Source organism: Hippopotamus amphibius, chromosome 3 (assembly GCF_030028045.1).
Source record: "Hippopotamus amphibius kiboko isolate mHipAmp2 chromosome 3, mHipAmp2.hap2, whole genome shotgun sequence".
In the NCBI taxonomy this organism is placed as follows: Eukaryota; Metazoa; Chordata; class Mammalia; order Artiodactyla; family Hippopotamidae; genus Hippopotamus; species Hippopotamus amphibius.
In genome coordinates, this window is record NC_080188.1 from 149,565,986 (window position 1) to 149,591,503 (window position 25,518).

A 25,518-nucleotide genomic window follows, 5' to 3' on the forward strand; every position below is an offset into this window, starting at 1 on the left:
TCTCCCTGGGTATTCACCCTACCCTTCTCCACTTTGAGGACTGATTGATGAACTCAGAAAGCCTTCCCTGTCACCCTCACCTCAATGCAGAATGAGCTAGTTCTCCTTCCTGTGTGCTCCTGTGGCGATCTTTATTTCTTTCATTACACTGTTATCACACCTACTATAATTGTATATGTAGATCTGGCTCCGTAGTAGAATGCGAACCACCTAAGGGTAAAAACTGAGATTTTTTTTCTCTTTATGTCCAGGGCCAAATAATATACTTAAAAGATAGTAGGTGCTCAATAAATACTTGTTAAATAAGTCAATGTTATATTTACTAATTGGGTCCTTCAATAAATGAATGTCTATTTTCCATTTTTAAGTCCAATTAGCAATAAAGAGAAATTCCATAAAACTGACAGGCTATTTTTCTTTCAAATTCACCTACAGATTTCTACTCCAGTTTTAAAATTTTCTTTGCGCTAGAAGATTTGAAATCCTTACTTTAATCATTACTTTACAGTATCTTTTTCATATTTAATTTTAAACTGCATTTAGAATATGCCACAAAATATTTAAACTAAGACTAAATGAAGCACTACCTGTGTGGAATTTATTTATTTCAGCTGGTGTACACTGAAAAAAAAAAAGACGTTAAGTTTCTCAGCAACACACTTGAGTATATGAATCAATAAAGAATGGTGAGGGGAAGCAAACTCTAAAAAAACCCCAGATTTATATATCAGAAATATCTAGGCCAACAACCAAGCCACAATTTCAGTGCAAAAGAGAGATATACACAGTCCCTTCCATTTTTATTGTCATCTTTAAATTTATGAATGTGGATTTTATAAAACATGAATATAGACTAAGTGTAAAATGCGTACAAAAGAGTACTGAATTTAGAAAATAGGCAATTAAGTTTTATTTTCTATAAAACTAAGTTAAATTTTTGTAGACTTGTAAATAAAGCTCAATAGAAAAAGCTTTCTATGGAACCAAGCAAAACCGTTTTTCTTAAGAACAAAGGAATTAGTTACCACCAGTCCATTTTCAGCAGTTGCTGCATCTTAATATGCTCTACTTGCAAGAAATGGATCTCGTCAGACAGTACAAATTGATACAGCACAGGAAAACTCTCTATGGACTTTGACTTCAGAAATTAACTCTCTGAGTAAGACAGAATGGCAAAGGGGGCAAAACCAGCATTAATATTTACTTATTGAAGCTCAGCCACACTGAGACATTAAAAAGCTGTCTTATTTTTTTGGGTTAGTAGTGCTTAGCACACAATGGTGGGTTCTCAGTAGAAGTCTAACAGAGAAGAAAAACTGTTAACTATCATAATCAAGCTAAATTCTGAAACTTCTAAGATTAAATAACCGTAGGAACTATGTTAACATTACATTCTCAGCTCTACAATAAGAATCCTTTAAATGTGCATTTAAAGAATGGTTATTATTCTGTAGTATTATGCAATTTTTTCTTATAAAAGTGTTTCATCCATTGGGATTTTTCCAGATATCACACACGTATAAATGATTTATTTTCTTTCATTTTTTTCCTTTCTCTCTTTCTCCTTCTTTCCTCTCTTTTTCTTTCATTGTTTAAAAGGGAAGTTGGCAAACCATTTAGAATATTATCATAACAAAATGTTTTTAACAAAGTTTGATTTTAACAGAACTAGAGGCATCTTAACACTAACCCAAAACTTTGGGAGGTTCACCAACCTCTAGAATATTTTTTTTCTCCCAATGCAGGCTGTTCAAGTGGTGCTTTTCTCCATCTGTTATCATACCGTGCTCAGAATTACATTGTCATATTTAATGTAAAAGGGATCAGTCCCCTTTCGTAGTTTAAATTCAACATATTACTATGATTAGAAGACCAGTGTTTTTCTAATTTATGAATAAACCAGATTTTATAAACTTACATGTGTATATAGACAAAGTTCTCTCTAAAAACTGAAAAACTCTTAAGAATTAAACAAACCCAAAGGCTTGATCTGAAAACTGAAAAACTGTACTAAAACTGAAAGGGGAAAGAAAGCATCTATATGGTAATCTGAAATACCTACAATCCCAGCTTAAATCTTTCTCTGTGTCTATATATTTATGCATATGTGTGTGTGTTTTCAATATACCAATTGCCCAACGTTTACTACCTAAAATGTCTTATTGTAATTTAGGGCTGAACTACATATTTACTAAAGTTTTATGACAATAATGATCAGGTCACAATATCTCATAATGGAAGCAACATAATTTGAAATCACAATGGTGTAAGCACGGTTATGGTAATGGTTTAAACATGCACAGCGCCAATCAATTTCATTTCTAAATTTTATACTTCCTTAGGACTCAGGTTGCTTATTTTGTTCCATCTCAGTTTGTATCTTAGAATGTCTTTTACTTTGTCTGTTTCACCACTGAAAGTATCTGATTGTTTTCCTAAATATATTCCTCGGATACTTCAGTTCAACATTTTTATTAGACATAGAATTAACAGGAGAGGTAGTGTAATGGTAGAAGAAATATGTCATTTTGCTTATATTGACAGCGAATCACCTAAATATTTGAGCATTGTAGATGAAAGGTTTTGTAATGTATCAGTAATTCCCTGCCACACTTATCATTCACATGTCTGGGTGTTTTGCTTATCACATCTCCACTTTTCTTAATATGCCTAAAAACTGTGTGTGAATTGAATGACTAAGACTTAACTCTAACAACTGTTTGGAAGCCTGTGGCAAAAATCAGTGCAATGAAATTGGTGCTATGGTGCATAATGGGATTAGGCAGTACCTGGTGAGGTGCAGTTGGTGCTCAGATTCGCCCAGCAGTTCTGTCAGTTTCAGGCACTCCTCTCTGGCCCGGGTTGCCTTCTGCTGCTCCTGTTCCAAGTGCTGTTTGCTTTCACTCAGTTCTAAACTCAATTTCTCTATTTCCTTAGGTAGAGAGAAGAGGGAAAAAGCATCCATATAAAATATATGCACTTGAATTCAAAATTATCTCCTTTTTATTTTTGCCATGAATTTTAAGGTGATGAAAAATTAGTAGAAAATTTAGGCTAGCTCCCATTTTATGACAAAGGGAATTAACACAGCCAAAAATGCACATTAGTGAGGATTTTTCGGATCGTAAGATGCAGTCAAATTTTAAAAATGAAATGATTAAATGAAAATAGTCAAAATGGATAATCTGCACTTTGAATCTAAGGCTCAGTCCCTTTAAAAAAATAATACAAACTTAAAAACTCACTATTTTTAACATACAACATTTTTGTTTGTGAGATTAGATCAGACGTGCAGTGATTTACATCAGTATGAGACTCTTTATTTTAAAAGGTACGTTTGTTGTTTCATTTGGATGTTTTGAAAACCAAATTAGACGGTAAAATAACTTAAGCTATCTTTTAGAAAAACGTGTGGTGTAAAAGCAGGCATCATTATGCTGCACAATATTATCTGGAAAAAAATAGGAAAAAAATAAAGCATGAGAACCTTCAAACATTTTGAATGTATGACATTTCTGAGCTAAAATAATATTGCATTATAATTGCATTTTGAAAAGGCAACAAAGGCACTCTAAGATTAATAAATATAAACATATAAAATATGTGAAAATTTATGATTGTTTTTTGGTCTCGGTACGAAATTACCCTTTTCTTCCTGAAACTCAAATATTTCAAAGCAAAAATACTTTACATAGAACATAGTTTAAATAATTTATACATTAAAGTACAAATATTTATTATAGAACATACATAATTTAAAAAAAATAGAAGAGATAAATATTCAGACTACTAAAACAAGAAAAACAAAAAAGGGGAAGTAAAAGAGTTGAAACATTTTCAAAGTCAGCAGAAAGCAAGAAGCAATTTTAATACACAAAAATGCAATCCACTCTTGGAAAACAAAATCATGTCTAAGTAGAGTTTTAAACTTGGTATTTAAGTACATTTCAAATTTCCTTATGTCATTATTCAATATTCTGAACAATCTACAACTATATTTAATATATCAGGCAGAATAAACTAAATAATTTATTTTTCTACATTTATTTCACTACAAATATTCAGTTTATCCCCATCAAAACTGTACATTACCAACAGTATAATAAAACAACTTATTATAAGTTATTTATTTTTTAAAAACTATGTAATAATGAGTATTTTGCTTTCATTCAGAGTAGATGTTTCTTTATCTTTTAGATTAGGATGCTAAGTGAAACTGATTTCTTTAAAATATTTTAAACTGTTAAAGTTATATCAGTATATTTCCATCTCATAACTAAACATAATTAAAGAGATGGAAAAACACAATAGAAAAGTCTACCAAGTTTTGTCTAACATTTATGAAATTAACAAAAAAGCAAAGAAGTATAGAATTGGAATTACATGTTATTTTTAAATTTCAAAAATTCATTCATTAATTTCTTTACACAGTGCTGTATGTGAGAAACTATACTAAATACTATGGTGGACTCAGAGAGTTCCCATCTCTACACTCAGGACTTAACAATTCAGTTGAGTAAATAAGACATACACACACAAAAGGACTATCAAAATACAAAGCATATAAAAAACAGCAGACGAGTCTTAGAGAAAATCTGTGCTTTAATAGGCCAGATTAGGGATACAGGAGCATGGGCAAGATAAGTGGGAAAGAAGTATGGTCACGTAAATTCATGGAATGATAGATTAGACCAATTATGAAACATCCTGAATTCTAGATTTATAAAGTTGTATTTTTCTTGCAGAAAATGAGGAAATAATGGTTTAAACAGTTATGCAATATGAGAGAAGCTGAGCTTCAAAAAACTGGATCAATGTGTATGATCATTAAGATAGTAGAGACTGACAGTAGGGAGACCACAAAAAGACAGTTGCAATATTCCAAACAATTAGGCGTAGAGACACTTAAAACAGAAATATAAACAGAACATGATGAATATATGTAAATATCAATAAAAGGAGAGAGATCAGAAGACAACAAAGATGACTCCAGAATTTTGAATTGATAGGATACAAAAAAATGACAAATAGAAAAATGTATAAAATTCCAAACTTTCTTTAAAAGAAAAAGTGCAGCTGTATTTATACATATATCCCCATATCCCCTCCCCCCACAACTCCCTCCTGTTCTCCCTGTCCTGGCCCTCTAAGGCATCATCCATCACTGAGTTGATCTCCCCTTGTTATACAGCACCTTCCCACTAGCTATCTATTTTACAGCTGGTAGTGTACATATGTCTATGCTACTCTCTCACTTTGTCCCAGATTCCCCTTCACCCCCCACCCCCCCAACCCCATGTCCTCCTGTCCATTCTCTGCATCTGCATCCTTATTCTTGCCCTGTCACTGGGTTCATCAGTACCATTTTTATTTTTTTAGATTCCATATATATGAGTTAGCATACAGTATTTGTTTTTCTCTTTCTGGCTTACTTCAGTCTGTATGACAGACTCTAGGTCTATCCACCTCATTACATAGAGCTCCATTTCATTCCTTTTTATGGCTGAGTAATATTCCATTGTATATATATGCCACATCTTCTTTATCCATTCATCACATAAGAAAGGAAATGTGTGTATTAGTATGTGCATGTGTAAGAATGCAATTAATATATAAGATTTTTACACACGTATCTATATATAGTTGGCTGGCCCACCATATCCTCAGGTTCTGCATCCTCTGATTTAACCAACCTCAGGTCAAAAATATTAACCCCGCCCCCCCCCCAAATTCAGAAAGTTCCAAAAAGCAAAGCTTGAATTTGCCATGCACAGGCAACTGTCTGCATAACATTTACATTTTATTTACAACTATTTACATAGTATTTACATTGTATGGCTATTATAAATAATCTAGAGATTATTTAAAGTGTACTGGAGGATGTTAGGTTATATGAAAATACTACGCCACTTTATATGAGACTTGAGCATCTAAGAATTTTGGCATCCGAGGTGGTCCTGGAACTAATCCCCAATAGTACCAAGAAACGACTGTATATGTACGTGTATCTATATATACACACATAAATTATATACATTTATAATTTAAAAAAAAAAGTGCAACAATTTTTATAAGCACTATCCAGCAACAGCAACAACATATGTAACCTTACATTGGTAATTAGGTTTTAAGTATAAAGCAGCTGCTTTCTTAATCTCATGTAATAAAAAGTCAGAGGTCACAATGAAACTCAGCCAAACATAGAGATAAAGAACATGGGCCCAAAAGTCAATACAAATCAGGGTTTCAGACACAGCTTTGGCACTTTACTGCACTGTGACCTTGGACAAGTCACTCAACTCTTACCAGTTTCTTCAGTCTAAAATGGGAGTGGTAATTCTAGCAAGCTCCTAAAAATGTTGCGACGATAAAATGAGATGATGAGTACTTAGCAGTACTCTTACTATATACTAGGCAATAATAAGAGCTGAATAAAAGACAGCTAATATCATTACTACTAATTTTTCTCTATCTTTCAAGAAGAGCAAAAAGAGGAAAAAGACCTACCTAAGGATATATGGTTATCACTGAGGACTAAAGAGTTCTTGATTTAATTCAATAAAATTTCCGGGTAAAGCACTATTTTGGAGAAAACTGAATAAAACTTTATTATAATTTCAGAATGCAAAAAGCATTTTTGTTAGGAAGATGGAAAATTACTGCCTGGTTCTGATTATCTGTGCCAAAGACACAGCTTATTGGTGCAGATAATCAAAATCAACAAATAATCTAACCAGCTGGACCAGGGCTCAGCACTTACTTCCTAAGTCAGGAAAATCTGCCATGGCACCAACTCCAACAGTTAGAAAAGGAATCTCTTGCCAGAAATGCCATACTCCCACTGGCAGGATAACCCTTTGCCTCACCCAACTAGGTCAGGACAGCTTCCTTGGCTGTACATAGTGGCTCAGGGATGAAAGATAACAACAAAGGCCAATTGTACAGTACTCTCAAAGTACACTATTAACCTGCAATGTACAATGCAGTTTGATACGGCCACCTTTTGGCTAACTAGGCAAAGATGAGTCCAAATAGCTTTACACTTTACCAAAAGATATACTTCAAGTCATGAATAACTAAAATAGAAATAACTAGAATAACTAAATAGCTAAGAATAACTAGAAGTAGAAACTGTTAAAAGTGGCTACCTTAAGAGAAGAGTACCCAGGATGGGATATGGAGAAAGGGAGAGTCATTATTGTTCATTTATAGTCTATAACATACAAAATTTTCTTATTAATCATGGTAAACTTTATTTTTATTTATTAGATTTTCTTATCAAAGTGATATGCCTAATTTAAGTCAAATAGTATTCAGTTGCTCATTACAAAGAAGGGCAGTGCCCATGCTCTTCCCCTCACCCACCTCTAAGCCTAACCCTCAATGGCACACAGTATCCACCCTGATGTTTATCTTCAAACTTTTAAATAACATGCTTACAATGCTATCCCTTGATTTTGCTACATTAGACATCATCTATTGACTTCCTATATTAAAAAAGGTAGTGATTTACTTCCCTTATACCACCCAATACACTCACCTCATCCTCCCAATTTTGGTTAAATCATTAGAGTTAGTTTACATGATAGTGATTACACAAATATTATTCACTACTGAGACAAGCATTATTCTGCTTAAATTAATTTTCTTGTAAAATATTTTATTACTTATGGAATTGCTTACTTTTTAATAGTTTATTTTTCTAGGTCAGTGATATTTTTTCCCAAATGTTCAAACAGGTCTGTCAAATACTCATCAATAATATTTTTTTAAATAATGAAACATATCAGATAAACCATCAGTTCCTTTAAATTATTTTCCTAGATATATCCTTCTTGGTGGCTTATGTCTGGCCTGGTTGATCTCTGTCTTGGGTTAAACCTTACCCATGCTCCTATTAGAGTTTCCTGTTTTCTGGGTTTTAAGTCATCTTGTTTTACAGTTTACTCTCTTTTTTGGTTGAAGCACATACCCCAGCTAACTTTCACAAGAAAGGGTACATAAATAATACATTTTCAAAAAGTATCTGTATGCCCAAAAATGCTGTTATTCTATGCATATACTTGATAGTTTGGCTAGGTATGAATATCTATGCTGAAATTAACTTTGATTCAGGATTTTTAAGGGATTACACCATTGTCTTCAAGACTGTAATATTACAATTCAAAAGCCCTATTTACTCTGATTCCTAATACTTGGTCCGTGATTTGCTATTCTGCTTCTGAAACTTTTTATAATAATTTTTTCCCTGGAATTTAGAAATTTTACAATTTTAGACCTTGGAATGGGCCTTTTTTCATGCATTGTGCTGGGCTTTCAGTAGGCCCTTTTCGAACAGGAGATTTGTTTTCTTTAGTTTGAACAAATTTTCTTGTATTATTATTTTAAAATACTTTGATGGCATATATTTCAATAATTCTTCTTTCTGGAACTCCTGGACGTTGGTTTCTGGCTCTGTTGGACTGATCATCTAATTTTCTTATATATTCTACCTATTTGTCTTCTGATTTTAACTTCTGAGATAGTCCCTTGACTTCATGTTCCAAAACTTCTATTGAATATAAGAAAAAAATTTTAACACACTTTTCATTTCCAGGAGCTATTTCTCTTTTTCATTGTTTTTATATAGCATGCTATTTGTATCTTATGAATATAATATTGTATGTCTCTATTAAAATATTAAAGTATTGGAAATGTTCTCCTCCACTATATTGCCTTGGTTTCCTTTTTTGCTATTTGCCTGTTTTAGACACTCTGTTACATAGGAGACTTTCCTCAAACACATAGTGATACTTGGCTGTCTTTTCCGTATATGAGAATGAAGTACTTCATAAAAGTTTGGATGTAATGATTTTGGGGTAATGTAAAAGTTTATTCTTCAGCAAATATTCACTTCTATCTCCCTTCCTCTGGGATTGGAATATGCTATCTCTCTGCAATGACTTTGGGCTTGGCCATCTGACTTCACTTGGCCAATGGAATTTTCATACCTATAATGAAAGCAGAAGTCATAAATATGTTTATGTGGTTTGAATTTGTTTTTATATTATGGTAATTCTTCAAGAGAAAAGCATGCCCTGGATAGCTGCTGTCCCTTTTGCCTGGACCACACAATAAATACATGTGGATCAGAACCAAACCTAAACCATAGCTCAGACAACCCACAACCCACAACCTGAAGCAGAGCCATCCAGTCAAATGCAGCACAACAGATTAGTCAAATTCCAGCTGACCTGAAGATTCATAAACATTAGCATAAATGATCGCTATTGTAAGCTATGAGTTTTTTCAAACCACTCTGAAGGAACAAGGAGTGCTAAAACTGTATATTATCTTAGAATTTATTTCAGTTTTGAAATAACTGCATGAAGCACTTAGGACAGGTATCCTTGTTTATACAGATGAGAAACTGAGGGTCAAAAACACTGAATAATCATTCAGGACTTCCCTGGTGGTGCAGTGGTTAAGAATCCACCTGCCAATGCAGGAGACACAGGTTTGATCCCTGGGCCAGGAAGATCCCACATGCCACGGAGCAACTAACCCCATGTGTCACAACTACTGAGCCTGTGCTCTAGAGCCCATGAGCCACAGCTACTGAAGCCCACGTGCCTAGGGCCTGTGCTCCGCAACAAGAGAAGCCACCGCAATTTGAAGCCGTGTACCACAGCGAAGAGTAGCCCCAGCTTGCCACAATTAGAGAAAGCCTGTCCACAGCAACAAAGATAGCACCGAAGACCCAATGCAGCCAATAATAAATAAATAAATAAATTTGTAAAACAACAACAACAACAAACACTGAACGTCCAAATAAGTAACTCTTGAAGTAAGTCTTGAACCAGATATTCTGGCATTGCTCCTCCATACTATATCATAAATTAGACAATAGCTTTATCTTCTTTGATTTCTTTTCTTTTTAACCAAGATCCATATTGAGAAACCCATTTCATGCCACAATTTAGAAATATACACTCTCCCACATACATGTATAAATGTAACTATCATTTCATAAAACAATATTAATCCTCATTATATGTGAAGCACTCAGACATTTCCTATTCCTTCTTATTCTATTCCACTTTTTAAAAAAAAGCTTTTGGTTTCACCCCATTAAAATTGATTTAACAGGGAAGGAGTCAAGATGGCAGAGGAGTAGGTGGATGCATCCCCACAAATGCATCAAGAATACATCTACAAATGGAAAAATTCTCACAGAGCACCGAATGAACACTAGCAGAGGACCTCGGACACCTAAAATGACAAGAAAGACCCCTGTGTAACTGGGTAGGACTAAAGAAAGAAGGGAAAAAGAAGAGGAAAGGAAGAGGGATGGTAATGGCACCCTTGGGGGGCAGCTGAAGGAAAGGAGAGGCTCTTGCATCCAGGGAAGGCCCCTTACTGGTGGGGAGATCCATTGGGGCAGAAGGGGAGCATCAGCGGCCATCGGAGGAGAGCACAGCAACTGGTCAGTGGCAGGCAGAACAGAGTGAGACCTACACAGATGGTCCATGCCCCAGCCTGAGATGTGTGCCCACTGGGGCAGACAGAGGCTGAATGCTGGAATGTGGGGTTTGGAAAGCAAACCCAGGAAGAAGACTGTTGTTGGCTCCAAGGACACAGCCTGAGGGAACAGGAGTGAGGAAATCTGCAACTAGGAATGCTTGTGGAGGAAACCTAGACATCCATAGAAGCAAAGCACCATTGCTGAGGATGCACAAGGGGCGGGACTGCCATTGCAACCTCTCTCCTTATGCACTGCCCTCTGCTTCTCCTTGCACTAGGAAGAGCTCCTAGTGCAGTGGGCACCCGCCCACGGCCACCAGCAACCCAAAGCACCCCTCCCAGCCAGGCCAGGTCTTTTGAGCCTGCAGCCGCAGCCTCCCTCACGCATCCATTCACACTGGGGCTCCCACAACCCAGATGGTCACCGCCTTCTCCTCTGCTCCTTGTCCCCACCACAGTGGGCACTCTTGCAAGCTCAGCCACTGCCACCACTGCACCCCTCCTCGCCGAGGTGGACTTGTATGCTCCAGGACAGCCTTGGGAGCAGACCCCTATGGGGCTGAAACCACAGCCAAGTCCCAGGGGCCGTGCAACTAAGGAAGAAAAGCTGAAATCTCTCTTTGCAGCTGCACAAACCATGAATTGACAATGCCATGACTGGCTTTGTAAATTCAATGCCTACAGAACATCTGAATGAACAACCAGTGCTCCCGCAGCCAAGACGGATCTGGCTCTAACAGCTGTAGACTTTGTGGGCACATACATGTGAGGGTTGGGCCAGGCCAGAGTCTGAGCTGTCCCCATAACATCCACAGCAGGTCCACATCCATGATTACTGCAATTCTGGGACCTGACATCAGTGGATCTACACTGGAGGCTGGTGAAAACAACGTCTGAGAGATACCCGGGCCAATTGCCGGCATATCCACAGGTGGGGCCGAGAGCAGCTCCAACAACACTGTAATCTGAGAGCTCACACAGCAGGTGAAAGCTGACACAACAGAGCACACCCGAGGTGAACAAATCCAGAGGAGCAATACTCAGAGGCTTCCTTCCAGTGGGAGTGCTCCAATCCCGCCTACCTCACATTGCAGATCAGAAACACAGCTAAGAAACAGATTTGGGGGCCTTCACTCCAACAACTAGGGAGCAGAACCCACTTCTGATGGCGCAGTGACAATCACAGAGCAAAGGGGAGGCCCTGCTCAATATCCAGTGCTGGCTCTGGTCACCACAACATCAGTCACACCTCCTATAAAGGGGATGATGGCTAGCATACACTAAAGAAAGAGGTGGCAGACATCTATAAAAAATAACTTTCACAGCAAAAAAGCAACTACATGCCAATAAAATGGACAACCTAGAAGAAATGGACAAATTCCTAGAAAGGTACAACCTTCCAAGACTGAACAAGGAAGAAACTGAAAATATGAACAGACCAATCACAAGTACTGAAATTGAAACTGTGATTAAAAAACTTCCAACAAGCAAAAGTCCAGGACCAGGGACCAGATGGTTTCACAGGCGAATTCTATCAAACATTTAGAGAAGAGTTAACACCTATCCTTCTCAAACTATTCCAAAAAATTGCAGAGGGATGAATACTCCCAAGCTCATTCTACAAGGCCACCATCACCCTGATACCAAAAACAGACAAAGACACTACAAAAAAAATTACAAGCCAATATCACTGATGAACATAGACGTAAAAATCCTCAACAAAATACTAGCAAACTGAATCCAACTTGATTCAGTTTAAAACACATTAGTTTTGAAAGTGTGATTCAGTTTTAAAACACATTAAAAGGATCACACACCATGATCAAGTGGGATTTATCCCAGGGATGCAAGAATTTTTCAATATATGTAAATCAATCAATGTGATACACCACATTAACAGACTGAAGAATAAAAACCATATGATCATCGCAATAGATGCAGAAAAAGCTTTTGACAAAATTCAACACGCATTTATGATAAAAACTCTTCAGAGTGTGAGCATGAAGAAAACCTACCTAAACATATTAAAGGCCATATACAACAAACCTACAGCAAATATCATTCTCAATAGTGAAAAAACTGAAAGCATTTCCTCTAAGATCAGGAACAAGACAAGCATGTCCATTCTCACCACTATTATTTAACATAGTTTTGGAAGTTTTAGCCATGGCAATTAGTGAAGAAATAAAAGGACTCTAAATTGGAAAAGATTAAAACTGTCACTCTTTGCAGATGACATGATAATATGCATAGAAAATCCTAAAGATGTTACCAGAAAACTACTAGAGCTCATCAATGAATCTGGCATAGTTGCAGGATACAAAATTAGTGCACAGAAATCTCTTGCATTCCTATATACTAACAATGAAAGATCAGAAAGAGAAATTAAGGAAAGAATCCCATTTACCATCTCATCAAAATGAATAAAATACCCAGGGATAAACCTACCTAAGGAGGCAAAAGACCTATACAGAAACTATAAGATACTGATGAAAGAAATCAAAGATGACACAAACAGATGGAGAGATATACCATGTTCTTGGATTGGAAGGATCAATATTGTCAAAATGACTATACTACCCAAAGTAATCTACAGATTCAATGTAATCCCTATCAAATTATCAATAACATTTTTCATGAAAGTAGAACAAAAATCTTCACAATTTGTATGGAAACACAAAAGATCACAAATAGCCAAAGCAACCTTGAGAAACAAAAACGTACCTGGAGGAATCAGGCTTCCTGACTTCAGACGATACTGCAAAGCTACAGTGATCAAGACAGATGGTACTGGCACAAAAACAGAAATATACATCAATGGAACAAGATAGGAAGCCCAGAGATAAACCCATGCATCTATGGTCACCTAATCTATGACAAAGGAAGCAAGAAGATACAATGGAGAAAAGACAGTCTCTTCAATAACTGGTGCTGGGAAAACTGGACAGTTATATGTAAAAGAATGAAATTAGAACATTCTCTAACACCCTACACAAAAATAAACTCAAAATGTATTAAAGACCTAAATGTAAGATCAGATACTATAAAACTCTTAGAAGAAATCACAGGCAGAACACTCTGACATAAATCGCAACAATATCTTTTTTGATCCACCTCTGAGAATTATGAAAATAAAAAACACAAACAAATGGGACCTAATTAAACTTAAAAGTTTTTGCACAGCAAAGGAAACCATAAAACAAAAGGACAAATCTCAGAATGGGAGAAAATATTTGCAATTGAAGTGACAGACAAGAGATTAATCTCCAAAATATGCAAACAGTTCATGAAGCTCAATATAAAAACAAAAAACAAAAAAACACCAACTCAATAAAAAAACAGGCGGAAGATCTAGACATTTCTCAAAAGAAGACACATAGATGGCCAAAAAGCACATGAAAAGATGCTCAACATCACTAATCATTAGAGAAATGCAAATCAAAACTACAATGAAGTATCACCTCATACCGGTCAGAATGGCCATCATCAAGAAATATACAAATAATAAATACTGGAGAGGGTCTAGAGAAAAGGGACCCTCCTACACTCTCAGTGGGAATGTAAATTGGTACAGCCACTCTGGAGAACAGTATGGAGCTTCCTTAAAAAAATAAAAATGGAGCTACCAAATGATCCAGCAATTTCACTCCTGGGCGTATATCCAGAGAAAACCATAATTTGAAAAGACATATGCACCCCAATGTTCATTGCAGCACTATTTACAACAGCCAGGACATGGAAGCAACCTAAATGTTCATTGACGGAGGAATGGATAAAGAAGATGTAGTACATATATACAATTAACATTATTCAGCCATAAAAAGAATGAAATAATGTCCTTTACAGCAACATGGATGGACCTAGAGAGTATCATACTAAGTGAAGTAAGTAAGAGAGAGAAAGACAAATATCATATGATATCACTTATATGTGGAATCTAAAAAAAAGGGTACAAATGAGCTTATCTACAAAACAAAAATAGAGTTACAGATGTAGAAAACAAACTTATGCTTACCAGGGGGTAAGGCAGGGATGGACAAATTGGGAAATTGGGATTGACATATACACACTACTATATATAAAATAGACAACTAGTAAGGACCTATTGTATAGCACAGGAAACTCTACCCAACACTCTGTAATGGCCTATATGAGAAAATAATCTTAAAAAGAGTGGATATATATATATACATACAACTGACTCACTTTGCTGTACACCTGAAACTAACACAACATTGTCAATCAACTATACTCCAATAAAAAAAAAAAAAGAAACCAAAGGGGAAGTGGGGGAGGGATAAAGGGGGAGATTGGGATTGACATATATACACTACTATATATAAAATAGATAACTAATAAGAATCTACTGTATAGCACAGGGAACTCAGTACTCTGTAATGTCCTATGTGGGAAAAGAATCTAAAAAAGAATGGATATATGCATAGTTATCACTGATTCACTTTGGTGTACAGCAGAAACTAATACAACATTGTAAATCAACTATACTAAAATAAAATTAAAAAACTAAAATAAATAAAAAGTAGGGTATATTTCTAATTATTAAAAACTATATATATATAGTTTTACATCTTTTAAAATAGGCTTTATTTTTTAAAGAAGTTTCAGGCTTACAGAACAATTAAGCAGAAAGTTCAGAAATTTCCCATAAATCCATCTCTCCCTCCCACGTAAAGTTTCCCCTGATTAACATTTTGCTTTAGTGTGATACATTTAATACAATTGATGAAGCAATTTTTTCTGGGGCGGGGAGGGGGAGCTGTGCTGAGTTTTCATCGCTGAGTGTGGGCCCTCTCTAGTTGTGGCAGCAGGGGCTACTCTGCCACAGTGCACGGGCCTCTCAGTGCAGTGGCTTCTCTTACTGTGGAGCACAGGGCCTCAGCAGTTACAGCACATGAGCTCAGTAGCTATGGCAAGCAGGCCCTAGAGAGCACAGGCTTCAGTAGTTGTGGCTTTGCGCTCAGTAGTTGTGGCCCACAGGCTCCAGAGCACAGGCTCAGCAACCGTGGTGCACAGCCTCAGTTGCTCCGTGGCATGTGGGATCTTCCCACGCCAGGGATTGAACCCATGTCCCCTGCATTGGCAGGTGGATTCCCAACCACTGTGCCACCAGGGAAGTCCTGATGAAGCAATATTGATACATTATTATTAACTAAAGTCCATAGTTTACATGAAGGTTCACTCTCGTATTTCTTTGACATTTGACAAATGCACACTGCCACGTGTCCATCATAACAGTATTATACAGAATAGTTTGTGTACTACAAATCATCTGTGCTTCATCCCTTCTTCCTTTCCCTCAACCCCTTGGCAACCACTGGTCTTTCTACTGTCTCTATAGTTTTGCCTTTTTCCAGAATGTCATATAGTTGGAATCATACTGTAACACCGTCTTTTCAGACTGGCCATCATCAGAAATGGCCATCATCGCAAAACTTATAAACAATAAATGCTGGAGAGGGTGAGAAGATAAGGGAACCCTCCTGCACTGTTGGTGGGAATGTAAATTGATACAGCCACTATGGAGAACAGTATGGAGGTTCTTTAAAAAAACTTACAAATAGAACTATCATGGGACCCAGCAATCCCACTACTGGGCATATAGCCAGAGAAAACCATAATTCAAAAAGACACATATTCATTGCAGCACTATTTACAATAGCCAGGACATGGAAACAACTTAAATGTCCATCAACAGAGGAATGGATGAAGAAGTTGTGATACATATATACAATGGAATATTACTAAGCCATAAAAAAGGAATGAAATTGGGTCATTTGTAGAAATGTGGATGGACCTAGAGACTGTCATACAGAGTGAAGTAAGTCAGAAAGAGAAAAACCCATATTGTATATTAATGCATATACGTGAAATCTGAAAAAACTGGTATAGATGATCTTACTTATAAAGCAGAAATAGAGCCATAGACATAGAGAACAAATGTATGGATACCAAGGAGGAAAGGGGGGGTGGAACGAATTGGAAGATTGGGATTGATATATATACACTACTGACACTATGTATAAAATAGATAACTAATGAGAACCTACTATATAGCACAGGGAACTCTACTCAACGCTCTGTGGTGACCTAAACAGGAAGGAAATCTAAAAAAGAGGAAATATATGTACATGCATAGCTGATTCACTTTGCTGTATGGTAGAAACTAACACAACATTGTAAAGCAACTGTACTCCAATAAAAATTTTAAAAATTAAAAAAAAAATAACAGCTTTAGAATGACCTACCAAGTGGGCAACAAGGTGTATTTTCTTTTTTTTCTCTTTTTTTTAAATATTCATTTATTTATTTAGGCTGCACCGGGTCTTAGTTGCTGCATGTGGGATCTTCATTGCGGCATGTGGACTTAGTTGAGGCATGTGGACTTCTTAGTTGCGGCATGCATGCGGGATCTAGTTCTCTGACCAGGAATCCAACCTGGGCTCCCTGCACTGAGAGCTCAGAGTCTTACCCACTGGACCACCAGGGAAATCCCAGGGTGGATTTTCTTGACCCTTTCACTTTTAAAAGAACAGCAAGACTCTAAGGTTTAATACCTGCCTGGCTCCCTGCAGCCAAGACACAGGCCTCAAGCATGCTTTGAAGATGACAGGCACTTGAGTCAGTGATGATATAGGTACAGAAAGGGAGAAGAGGAGGGGATAAAATGAGATCAGTGAAATATAGTGAAGAAAGGAATTTATTAGCTTTCTTTCCTTCTTCCTGTCAGTAATCAATTATATGAAAATATTAGCACAAGGAAAATAAACATACAAGAAAAGTTAAAAAAAGGAACAACAGACATAAAGAGTGATTAAAAGGGAGGCAGACCGACTTTCAATGTCTAACTTAGCATTGAAGGGTCTTCAGAGCTGCAGGAAACATTCCTTTTTTCTTTTTATTACTATGGAATTGGTAAGAAGGACTTGAAAAGGCATGTGAGAATTTAAAAGTTTTTTTTTCTTCCCTCATTTCTGAGAATTCTTTTCTTAAAAAGCTCTTTATTGGAATTAATTGCTTTACACTGTTGTGCCAGTTTTCGAGGTACACCAAAGTGAATCAGCTGTATTTTTACATATATCCCCACACCCCCTCCCTCCTGCAACTCCCTCCCACCCTCCCTATTCTGGCCTTCTAAGTCATCACCCATCATCGAGTTGATCTCCCTATGTTATGCAGCATCTTCCTACCAGCTATCTATTTTACATTTGGTAGTGTATATATGTCAGTGCTACTTTCTCACTTCATCCCAGCTTCCCCTTCGCGCCCCCCAACCCCATGTCCTCAAGTCCGTTCTGTACATCTGCATCTTTATTCTTGCCCTGTCACTGGGTTCATCAGTACCATTTTTTCAGATTCCATATATGAGTTAGCATACTGTATTTGTTTTTCTCTTTCTGGCTTACTTCGTTCTGTATGACAGTCTCTAGGTCTATCCACCTCATTACAAATAACTCAATTTCATTCCTTTTTATGGCTGAGTAATATTCCATTGTATATATATGCCACATCTTCTTTATTCATTCATCTGTGGATGGGCATTTAGGTTGCTTCCATGTCCTGGCTATTGTAAATAGTGCTGCAATAAACATTATGATACATGTTTCTTTATGGATTATGGCTTTCTCTGGATATATGCCTAGTAGTGGGATTGCTGGGTCATATGGTAGTTCCATTTTTAGTTTTTTAAGGAACCTCCAAACTGTGTTCCATAGTGGCTGTACCAACTTACATTCCCACCAACAGTGCAGGAGGGTTCCCTTTTCTCCATACCCTCTCCGGCATTTATTGTTTCTAGATTTTGTGATGATGGCCATTCTGATCGGTGTGAGGTGATACCTCATTGTGGCTTTGACTTGCATTTCTCTAATGATTAGTGATGTTGAGCATCTTTTCCTGTGTTTGTTAGCCATCTGCAAGTCTTCTGAGAATTCTTTTAACCTAAACAAGATGTATGGAAAACCCAGAAAGCAATTAGTAAAAGTGAAAAGATGGTTAGGAACAATTAAAATCCTTTCTGCTTCATTAGCTTTTCATTGTTAAATGTGTCACTAATTAATGCCAGGCTGAGACATTGAATATGTCTCTCAAATAGCACACATATCAAGAAATAAATTGAAGACAAAAGCAAAACAAGAGAACCCACAGAATAAGCTTGTTAAAAGGCTCAAGTTAAAAGTGTACGTCTCCATTACCAGGGGATGGGGGAGGAGGGATAAACTAGAAGATTGGGATTGACATATACACAGTACTATATATAAAATAGATAACTAATAAGAACCTGCTGTATAGCACAAGGAACTCTACTGAATATGCTGTAATAACCTATATGGGAAAAGAATCTAAAAAAAAAAGTATATGTATATGTATAACTGATTCACTTTGCTGTACATCTGAAACTAACACAACATTGTAAATCAACTACACTTCAATAAAAATTAAAAAAAAAAATTTTCGCCACTGTGTTCTGAAGTGGGCATACCATTTTGCGTTCCCACCACTAGTGGGTGAGAGTTCCTATTGCTCTACAATCTGGCTAGCATTTGATGTTCTTATTGTTTTGGATTTTATCAGAAATGTATTTTGCAATTTTTTTCCACCAGTCTGATCTGTCTTTTATTCTCTTGGTCGTATCATTTGCAGAATAAAAGAAAAACTATATATTTTTATATAAATTAAATAGAGAATTTCATTAAAAGAAATTCTATTATATACTTCTCCTGATTTCCTGAGGAAGAAAAATCTTAAAAAATCTTAAAAAATGAATGTAAAACCCATTAAAAAAATCTTATCTTAATCCTAAAGGATAACTTTACTTGGAAAGAAAAGGTAGCATATAGGAAGTATTTTAATCCAATGGTAGTGATTTATCTCTGCTACTAAACATTATGTGACTTAAAAATCATTTAGTAATCATTAATTTATTTGTATACATAAGAAGAAAATGAGGAGAAAAGAAAAAAATATTACAGAACAGTAGGAGACTGGAACCCTTGCACAATGAGAAAGAACCTGTGGTTCTGATGCTGACAAAATCTGGCAATGTAAAGTTATCACTCAGAACCCAGTGGATGAGTCCATAGAATGTATTTAGAAAAGTAAAGTGGCATATGGTATTGAAAAATAAAACATAACAGTCTATCACTTGGGAGATATATAATACTTTCTATCAAGTTCTGTGTGAGTGAAAAGAATGTACTCATTAGAAATTAAGTATTCACCCATTGACACATTTATTAACTTGTAGATATTAAGAATGATTTTATCAAATCATTAATAAGGTTTTGCCTGGAGCCACACTAGCTAGCTGCTATTTAAATTTAATTTAATTAAAATAGAGGCTGTAGTTCCTCAGTTTATTAATCACAAAAGTGCTCAACAGCCACATATGAACCGCGGCTGCCATATCAGACAGTGCAGGTATAAAATATCTCATCATCACAGAAAATTCTACTTGATAGCACTGGTCTAGAATAGAGCCATATTTATTTCTAAGACTCACTCTCCAAACTAGACTCTAGGAAAATCAGCCTAGGTATATAAAAAGATATTATAAATAGTAAGAAAGTCATTTTAGATATGGACAAAAATGGTTGTCCTCTTTACTGTAGCAGATGTAGAAGTATAAGCAGCTCCTTTGCCCCTTTTCTGTTTGTTCAGTCCTGTTTTCCTCAAGTCTTAATCATAAAGAGGAGGTCACTAGGCAACATTTAACCTAGCTCCTGATTTCTGCTTTACCGAATGTACACAATGCCTTGCCTAAATCTACTGATTCCTTTCCTGGATTAGGAGGAGTAAGAATGAAGAATTAAGTAGTTAAAGAATGATTGACTCCCTACCCCTAGACTCCCCTTAGTAAATCTGCAGGTGGACCCCATAGGTGCAGCCGGACCATGTGGGCAAGAGAGCATGCAATTGCAGGCGGACCACGTGAGCAGGACAACGTCCCAAGGAAGATTAGAAGTCAGTAGGTCTGGCACGCAATGAGAAAATGAAGAATCCAACCTCTTGCCTTAATGATTAACTACAATTGTTCCTTTTTCCCTTTAAAAATTGTCATGGCTGAGTTGGTCTCTGGACACAAGTCCACCTTCTCCCCAGACTGCTGGCTTTTCTGAATAAAGCACCTTTCCTTTCTACTAACACTTGCCCCTCAATTATTGGTTTTAGAGTGGTGAGCAGCCAAACCTGAGTTTGGTAACAGAAGGTGGCTGATACCATCCTAGAAGTTCTGTTCATGGTTATTATTGTTGAGGGCACACAACATTGATTTAATATGTTTTTACTTCAGGCCTAACAGTAACATTGATACCAGCTATCATTTTTGAGTGCTTACCATGTGTCAGGCACTGTATTAGCATTTCGTACTTCTAAATTTTGTATTTTTAATCTCATTTTGTGCTCATGCCAATCTTGTAAAAATAAATATCCTATCTTTGTTTTACAGATGAGAAAACAGACAAAGACCTTTAGCGACTTACACAAAATTATATGGTGGCAGAGATGGGATTCAAAATGAGATTATTCTGATTTTAAGTCCTATAATCTTTCCACTATACAGTATACTGTCTCCCTAAACAAACTTTCTAGATGTAACAGAAGATAAAGGAAAAAAAAAGACAAATGTGCTTTCTAAAACCTTTTGGCCTGCAACTTGGCATGGGTAGAAGACAAAGACAGACACTGGGAGAAGATTAACTCAGATGACTGGGATCAAACGTCACAGCAGCAAACACAAGGCTCTCAGTTTGCAAAAGCCTGGCCAAGATTCACTTTGAAGAAGCATTTCCCCATGAAACTTTAGGAAGTGCAGTTTGGATGTCCTTAGCCTCAAGTCCCAAAGTTTACATCTTTTACAACACAAAGACTCCACACAGCATGAGAGTCAACGTGGCACTTACCCTAAGCAGATATTCCTTAAATAATTTTAATAAAAGCGTTTTTTTTTCTTTCCATATTGATAAGAGAAGTGGCATCAACTGATCATGTACACTCAGAAGCACTTTCTTAGAGCTAAAGTAGCTCTCATAACAAGTTTTCAAAACAGATGAGATGGGTCTATGGCAGGAAAAATAGTGCTTTTGAAAAATATGTATCTCAAGAAGAGAAGAATTTAAGACACCTGATACAAAGCTGATTCTGTTACACTGTGACAATACAGCAGCCTTTCTGGTTAAGCCAAGCTTACATTGCTGTTCTGTGATGCCAGAAAATTCATGGGCAAAAATAAGAATCACTGGAGCTCTGTGGTCAGTTTACAAAATAGAGCCAAGGTGATAGCACTACTTTGGGGGGGCTGGTTTAATAAATGTTTTATGCTTGCTAGGAATGGAAAAGGCTTGCTTTGCACGCTCATGAATGTAAGTTTCTACTCATTACAGACAAAATATTAGGCCACTCATAATGTATATAATTTTTTTTTCTTTAAAATACTGAGGTGCTTTTTTGCCCCCATTCTACTGTTTTTTTCAGTGTTCTAAAATGGCAAAATATTAACAACATTCAAATCATCATATGCTTACACATTCACACTGTAAACACCACTGAGAGAGAGATCTTGGCCTTTTACATCTGCTGATATTAAGAGTATAGGTATTGTTGGAAACATGAAGGAGAATTAAGATGACTCTGGATGAGGTGAGATCTGAAATAAGATGTAATTGTTGGAAAGCCATAAAAAAAAAAAGGTGATAAATTTTTGAAATGATGCATTGCAAAGAAGTTGTTAGGTTGCTATCAACATGACTAAGGGTGATTGGAGACATAGATGCAGGTCACAGATCAAAACAGATAAAAAAAGACCCTACACTGCGGGTAAAAAAAAGTGACGTTAAGGAACCCAAAGTGGAAGTAAATGGAAGAGTCTTAAATTTATAAAGGAAGATGGAAGATTCTTTAAATTTATATAAATCTGCTAATTGCTGACTATACCAGTTAGAATCTATCAATGATGTGGGTTAAAATGATTTGAGAATAAATTCTGCAGTGGTTCAATAGCAGAAAATGTATCAAGAGCTGCACTAAAAAAGACAGCCATCCATCATGATGTTAAGAAAGAATCTACCACTTCAGAGGTATACCTGCCTCCTAACCAGGTTGACTTCTTAATTTTCTTCTTGGAAGCTCTCTTATTTCTGTTCTATAATTTGATGGCAAGGGCCCTCAGTGGATGCAATCTCACACTGCCCTGTTCTGTGGTCCATTTCATCCTTATCCATTCATCATGATCACAGAATCAGATGGTTGAGAGTTAACATTACTGCAACAGGAACATATGGTGGAGTTGCAACATCTAACAGCAACAAAGAAATGGAGGAAGTGCAAGTGACTCTAAATACCATTCAGCCCAGTAAGTGAACATCATGGAGTGAATATGAAGAGTGAGACATGAATCTATCGAGCCCTTGGTCAGTCAAAGCGCATGTGTACCTCTCATGGTATGAGCATTCCACCACACTAAGCATAATTCATCTAAGAAACAAGTATATTTTTCATACAAATAATCCCTCAAACACAAGCTAGCTTGTTTATATCTGACCCCTGTATGAATAAACGGTAATCTGTTCCAAGAATAAAAGTAAAATGATATGAATTAAAGTTTTTGAGGGAATTCCCTGGCGGACCAGTGGTTAAGACTTAACTGCAGTTCCTGCAAGACCCGTCAGCAGCCAAAAAAAAAAAAAGTTTTTGAGAAACAGTATCAATGTCTCCAATTTAGGAGGAATATATGGCACTAAATACATATAAAATCAATATATAGAAATCCATGTAGACTATGTAAATTATGAGTGATTTAAAAGATTTCCGAAAGTAATTTTGACCATACGGAATATTTACCTTTCAAATTAAATTTAGAACATTACCTAACCCCCCCCCCCTGAAATGCCATTACACTATAGTGAAATATGCTGCGTTTATTTTAGTGGTAGAATTTATGGGCTCACAAATAATTTTAGTTCTATATTTATAAACATTCTAGAAGTTGAATGGGTCTGTTATACTTTATTTAATAGGAGGAATTAACTGCTTTTGCTATCATTAGTGAAGACCCTGGGATTTGTCTCTACAGACCTCAAGGGTCTGCAGTAACTTCAAAGACTTAAAAACAGCTTCCTAACGCTGTCTCCTACCCTCCCCCCACTCCCAGTTGCAAGTTGACTGAATCAGTAATACCTGACTTCCGGACAACTGTAAAGTTTAACCTATCTGTAAGTAAAAACTTCCCAGGAATGGTTGCTTGATCACTTACAAACCCACTTAATTGAATTATCATCCAAGAGAATACTTCTATGTTTTATTCACAGCAGTAACATTAGAACTATGTTAGTGGAGTAATAAACTCAAAACACGTTAGATCTTTGGAAGTTTCTTGTTTTACAAAGCTGGTAATCCTATGGCATCTATTCTACTGCACATATCTTAAAAAGTTACACTGGGATATTTAAAGTCTTTTTTTTCCCAATTTTTATTTTATTTTATTTATTTTGGCTGCGTTGGCTCTTTGTTGCTGCGCACTGGCTTTCTCTAGCTGTAGCGAGTGGGGGCTATTCTTCGTTGTGGTGCGGACTTTTCATTGTGGTGGCTTCTCTTGTTGTAGAGCACGGGCTCTAGGCTTGTGGGCTTCAGCAGTTGTGGCACGTGGGCTCAATAGTTGTGGCTCACGGGCTCTAGAGCAGAGGCTCAGTAGCAGTGGCGCACAGGCTTAGCTGCTCCATGGCATGTGGGATCTCCCCAGACCAGGGCTTGAACCCATGTCCCCTGCAATGGCAGGCAGATTCTTAACCACTGTGCCACCAGAGAAGCCCCCAGTCTTGTAATGTTTTTTTGTGGAGAGAATATAACTAAAAAGACTAATGCAGGTCTAAATTTCTGTGTACATACGAAGGAAATACTTTAATATGCTGTAACCACCCATATTGTAACTTTTAAAACAAAGGAAGTCTCAAAAAAATAACTGTTTGGCTTCTTATTTTCTAGAAGGAAATTTATGTCACCAATGTACTTAACATTCCAACTTAATAAAAGGAGAAACCATTTTACAGTTAAAATGTTAATATGTCAAATTGACTTTATGGGAATGTAAACTGATGCAACCACTATGGAAAATGGTATGGTAGGTCCTCAAAAAATTAAAAACAGAATTACTATACAATTGAGCAATTTCACATCTGGGTATTTATCTGAAGGTAATGAAATTACTATCTTGAAAAAATATCTCCACTCTCATGTTCATCGCAGCATTATTTACAACAGCCAAGACACAGAAACAACATAAGAGTCCATTGGCAGAGAAAAGATTGGTTGTTGTCAGCAGTGGGGGATGGGGGCTGGCCAAAATGGGTGAGGGTGGTCAAAAGGTAAAAACTTCCAGTTATAAGATAAATAAGACATTAGTTTAAAAAAAAAAAGCCAAGAATGAACTATGACTGCTTCCATTCTTCCCTGAGAACTGGGGCCATGATCCTTTGGCTGAGGGACAGGAGACAGTGGTCAGTGAAGATAACCCCACTGTTTCTAAGGTAAGAGTCACCAATGCAAAGGAGTCTTTAACTTGCATTTCCTAACAAATTAACACAATTCTTTTTTAATAGTAGTAATTCATGTTAAAAAAAAAAAAGTTAGACCTAACTCCTACCCAATCCCTTTGAAGGCGCTTCAAAAGTATTTTGCTTGCTACAATAAGTACATTCAAAATAAAATAAACTTGGAGTTGTTTCTCTCAAAATGAACTGTAATAAAAACAGGAAGATCTCTTTTCTGATGGGCCATCTTTATATCAAAAAGGTTCATATCTTCAAAGACCAGAAAGTTATTTGATATGCTTTTCTCTCTGGTGAAAGAACAATCTAATAAGTACAAAAGCTGGAAGCTAAGCAAAAAAAAAAATCTACGAATAGTCCAAACTCAAATGTTCAATACAGTTAGTTCACTTTTATCACCATTTGAAAATTGCTTTATTACCAATTGAGAAAATCACCCAAAGTAAAAATAAAATAA

General features: G+C 36.4%; 1 protein-coding gene across 13 annotated transcripts in view; it reads right to left on the reverse strand.

The window, feature by feature from the left end:
* Positions 1 to 25,518, reverse strand: part of SDCCAG8 (SHH signaling and ciliogenesis regulator SDCCAG8) — a 250,152-nt gene that overhangs the window by 119,218 nt on the left and 105,416 nt on the right. For all 13 annotated transcript variants that reach the window (XR_009052717.1, XR_009052716.1, XR_009052718.1 and 10 more), the window contains one exon: positions 2,790 to 2,932. Coding sequence is in view for 7 of the 13 variants with exons in the window: in XM_057728148.1 (XP_057584131.1) it covers positions 2,790 to 2,932 (143 nt within the window). In the remaining 6 variants the exon portion in view is untranslated. The remainder of the gene's footprint in view (positions 1 to 2,789; positions 2,933 to 25,518) is intronic.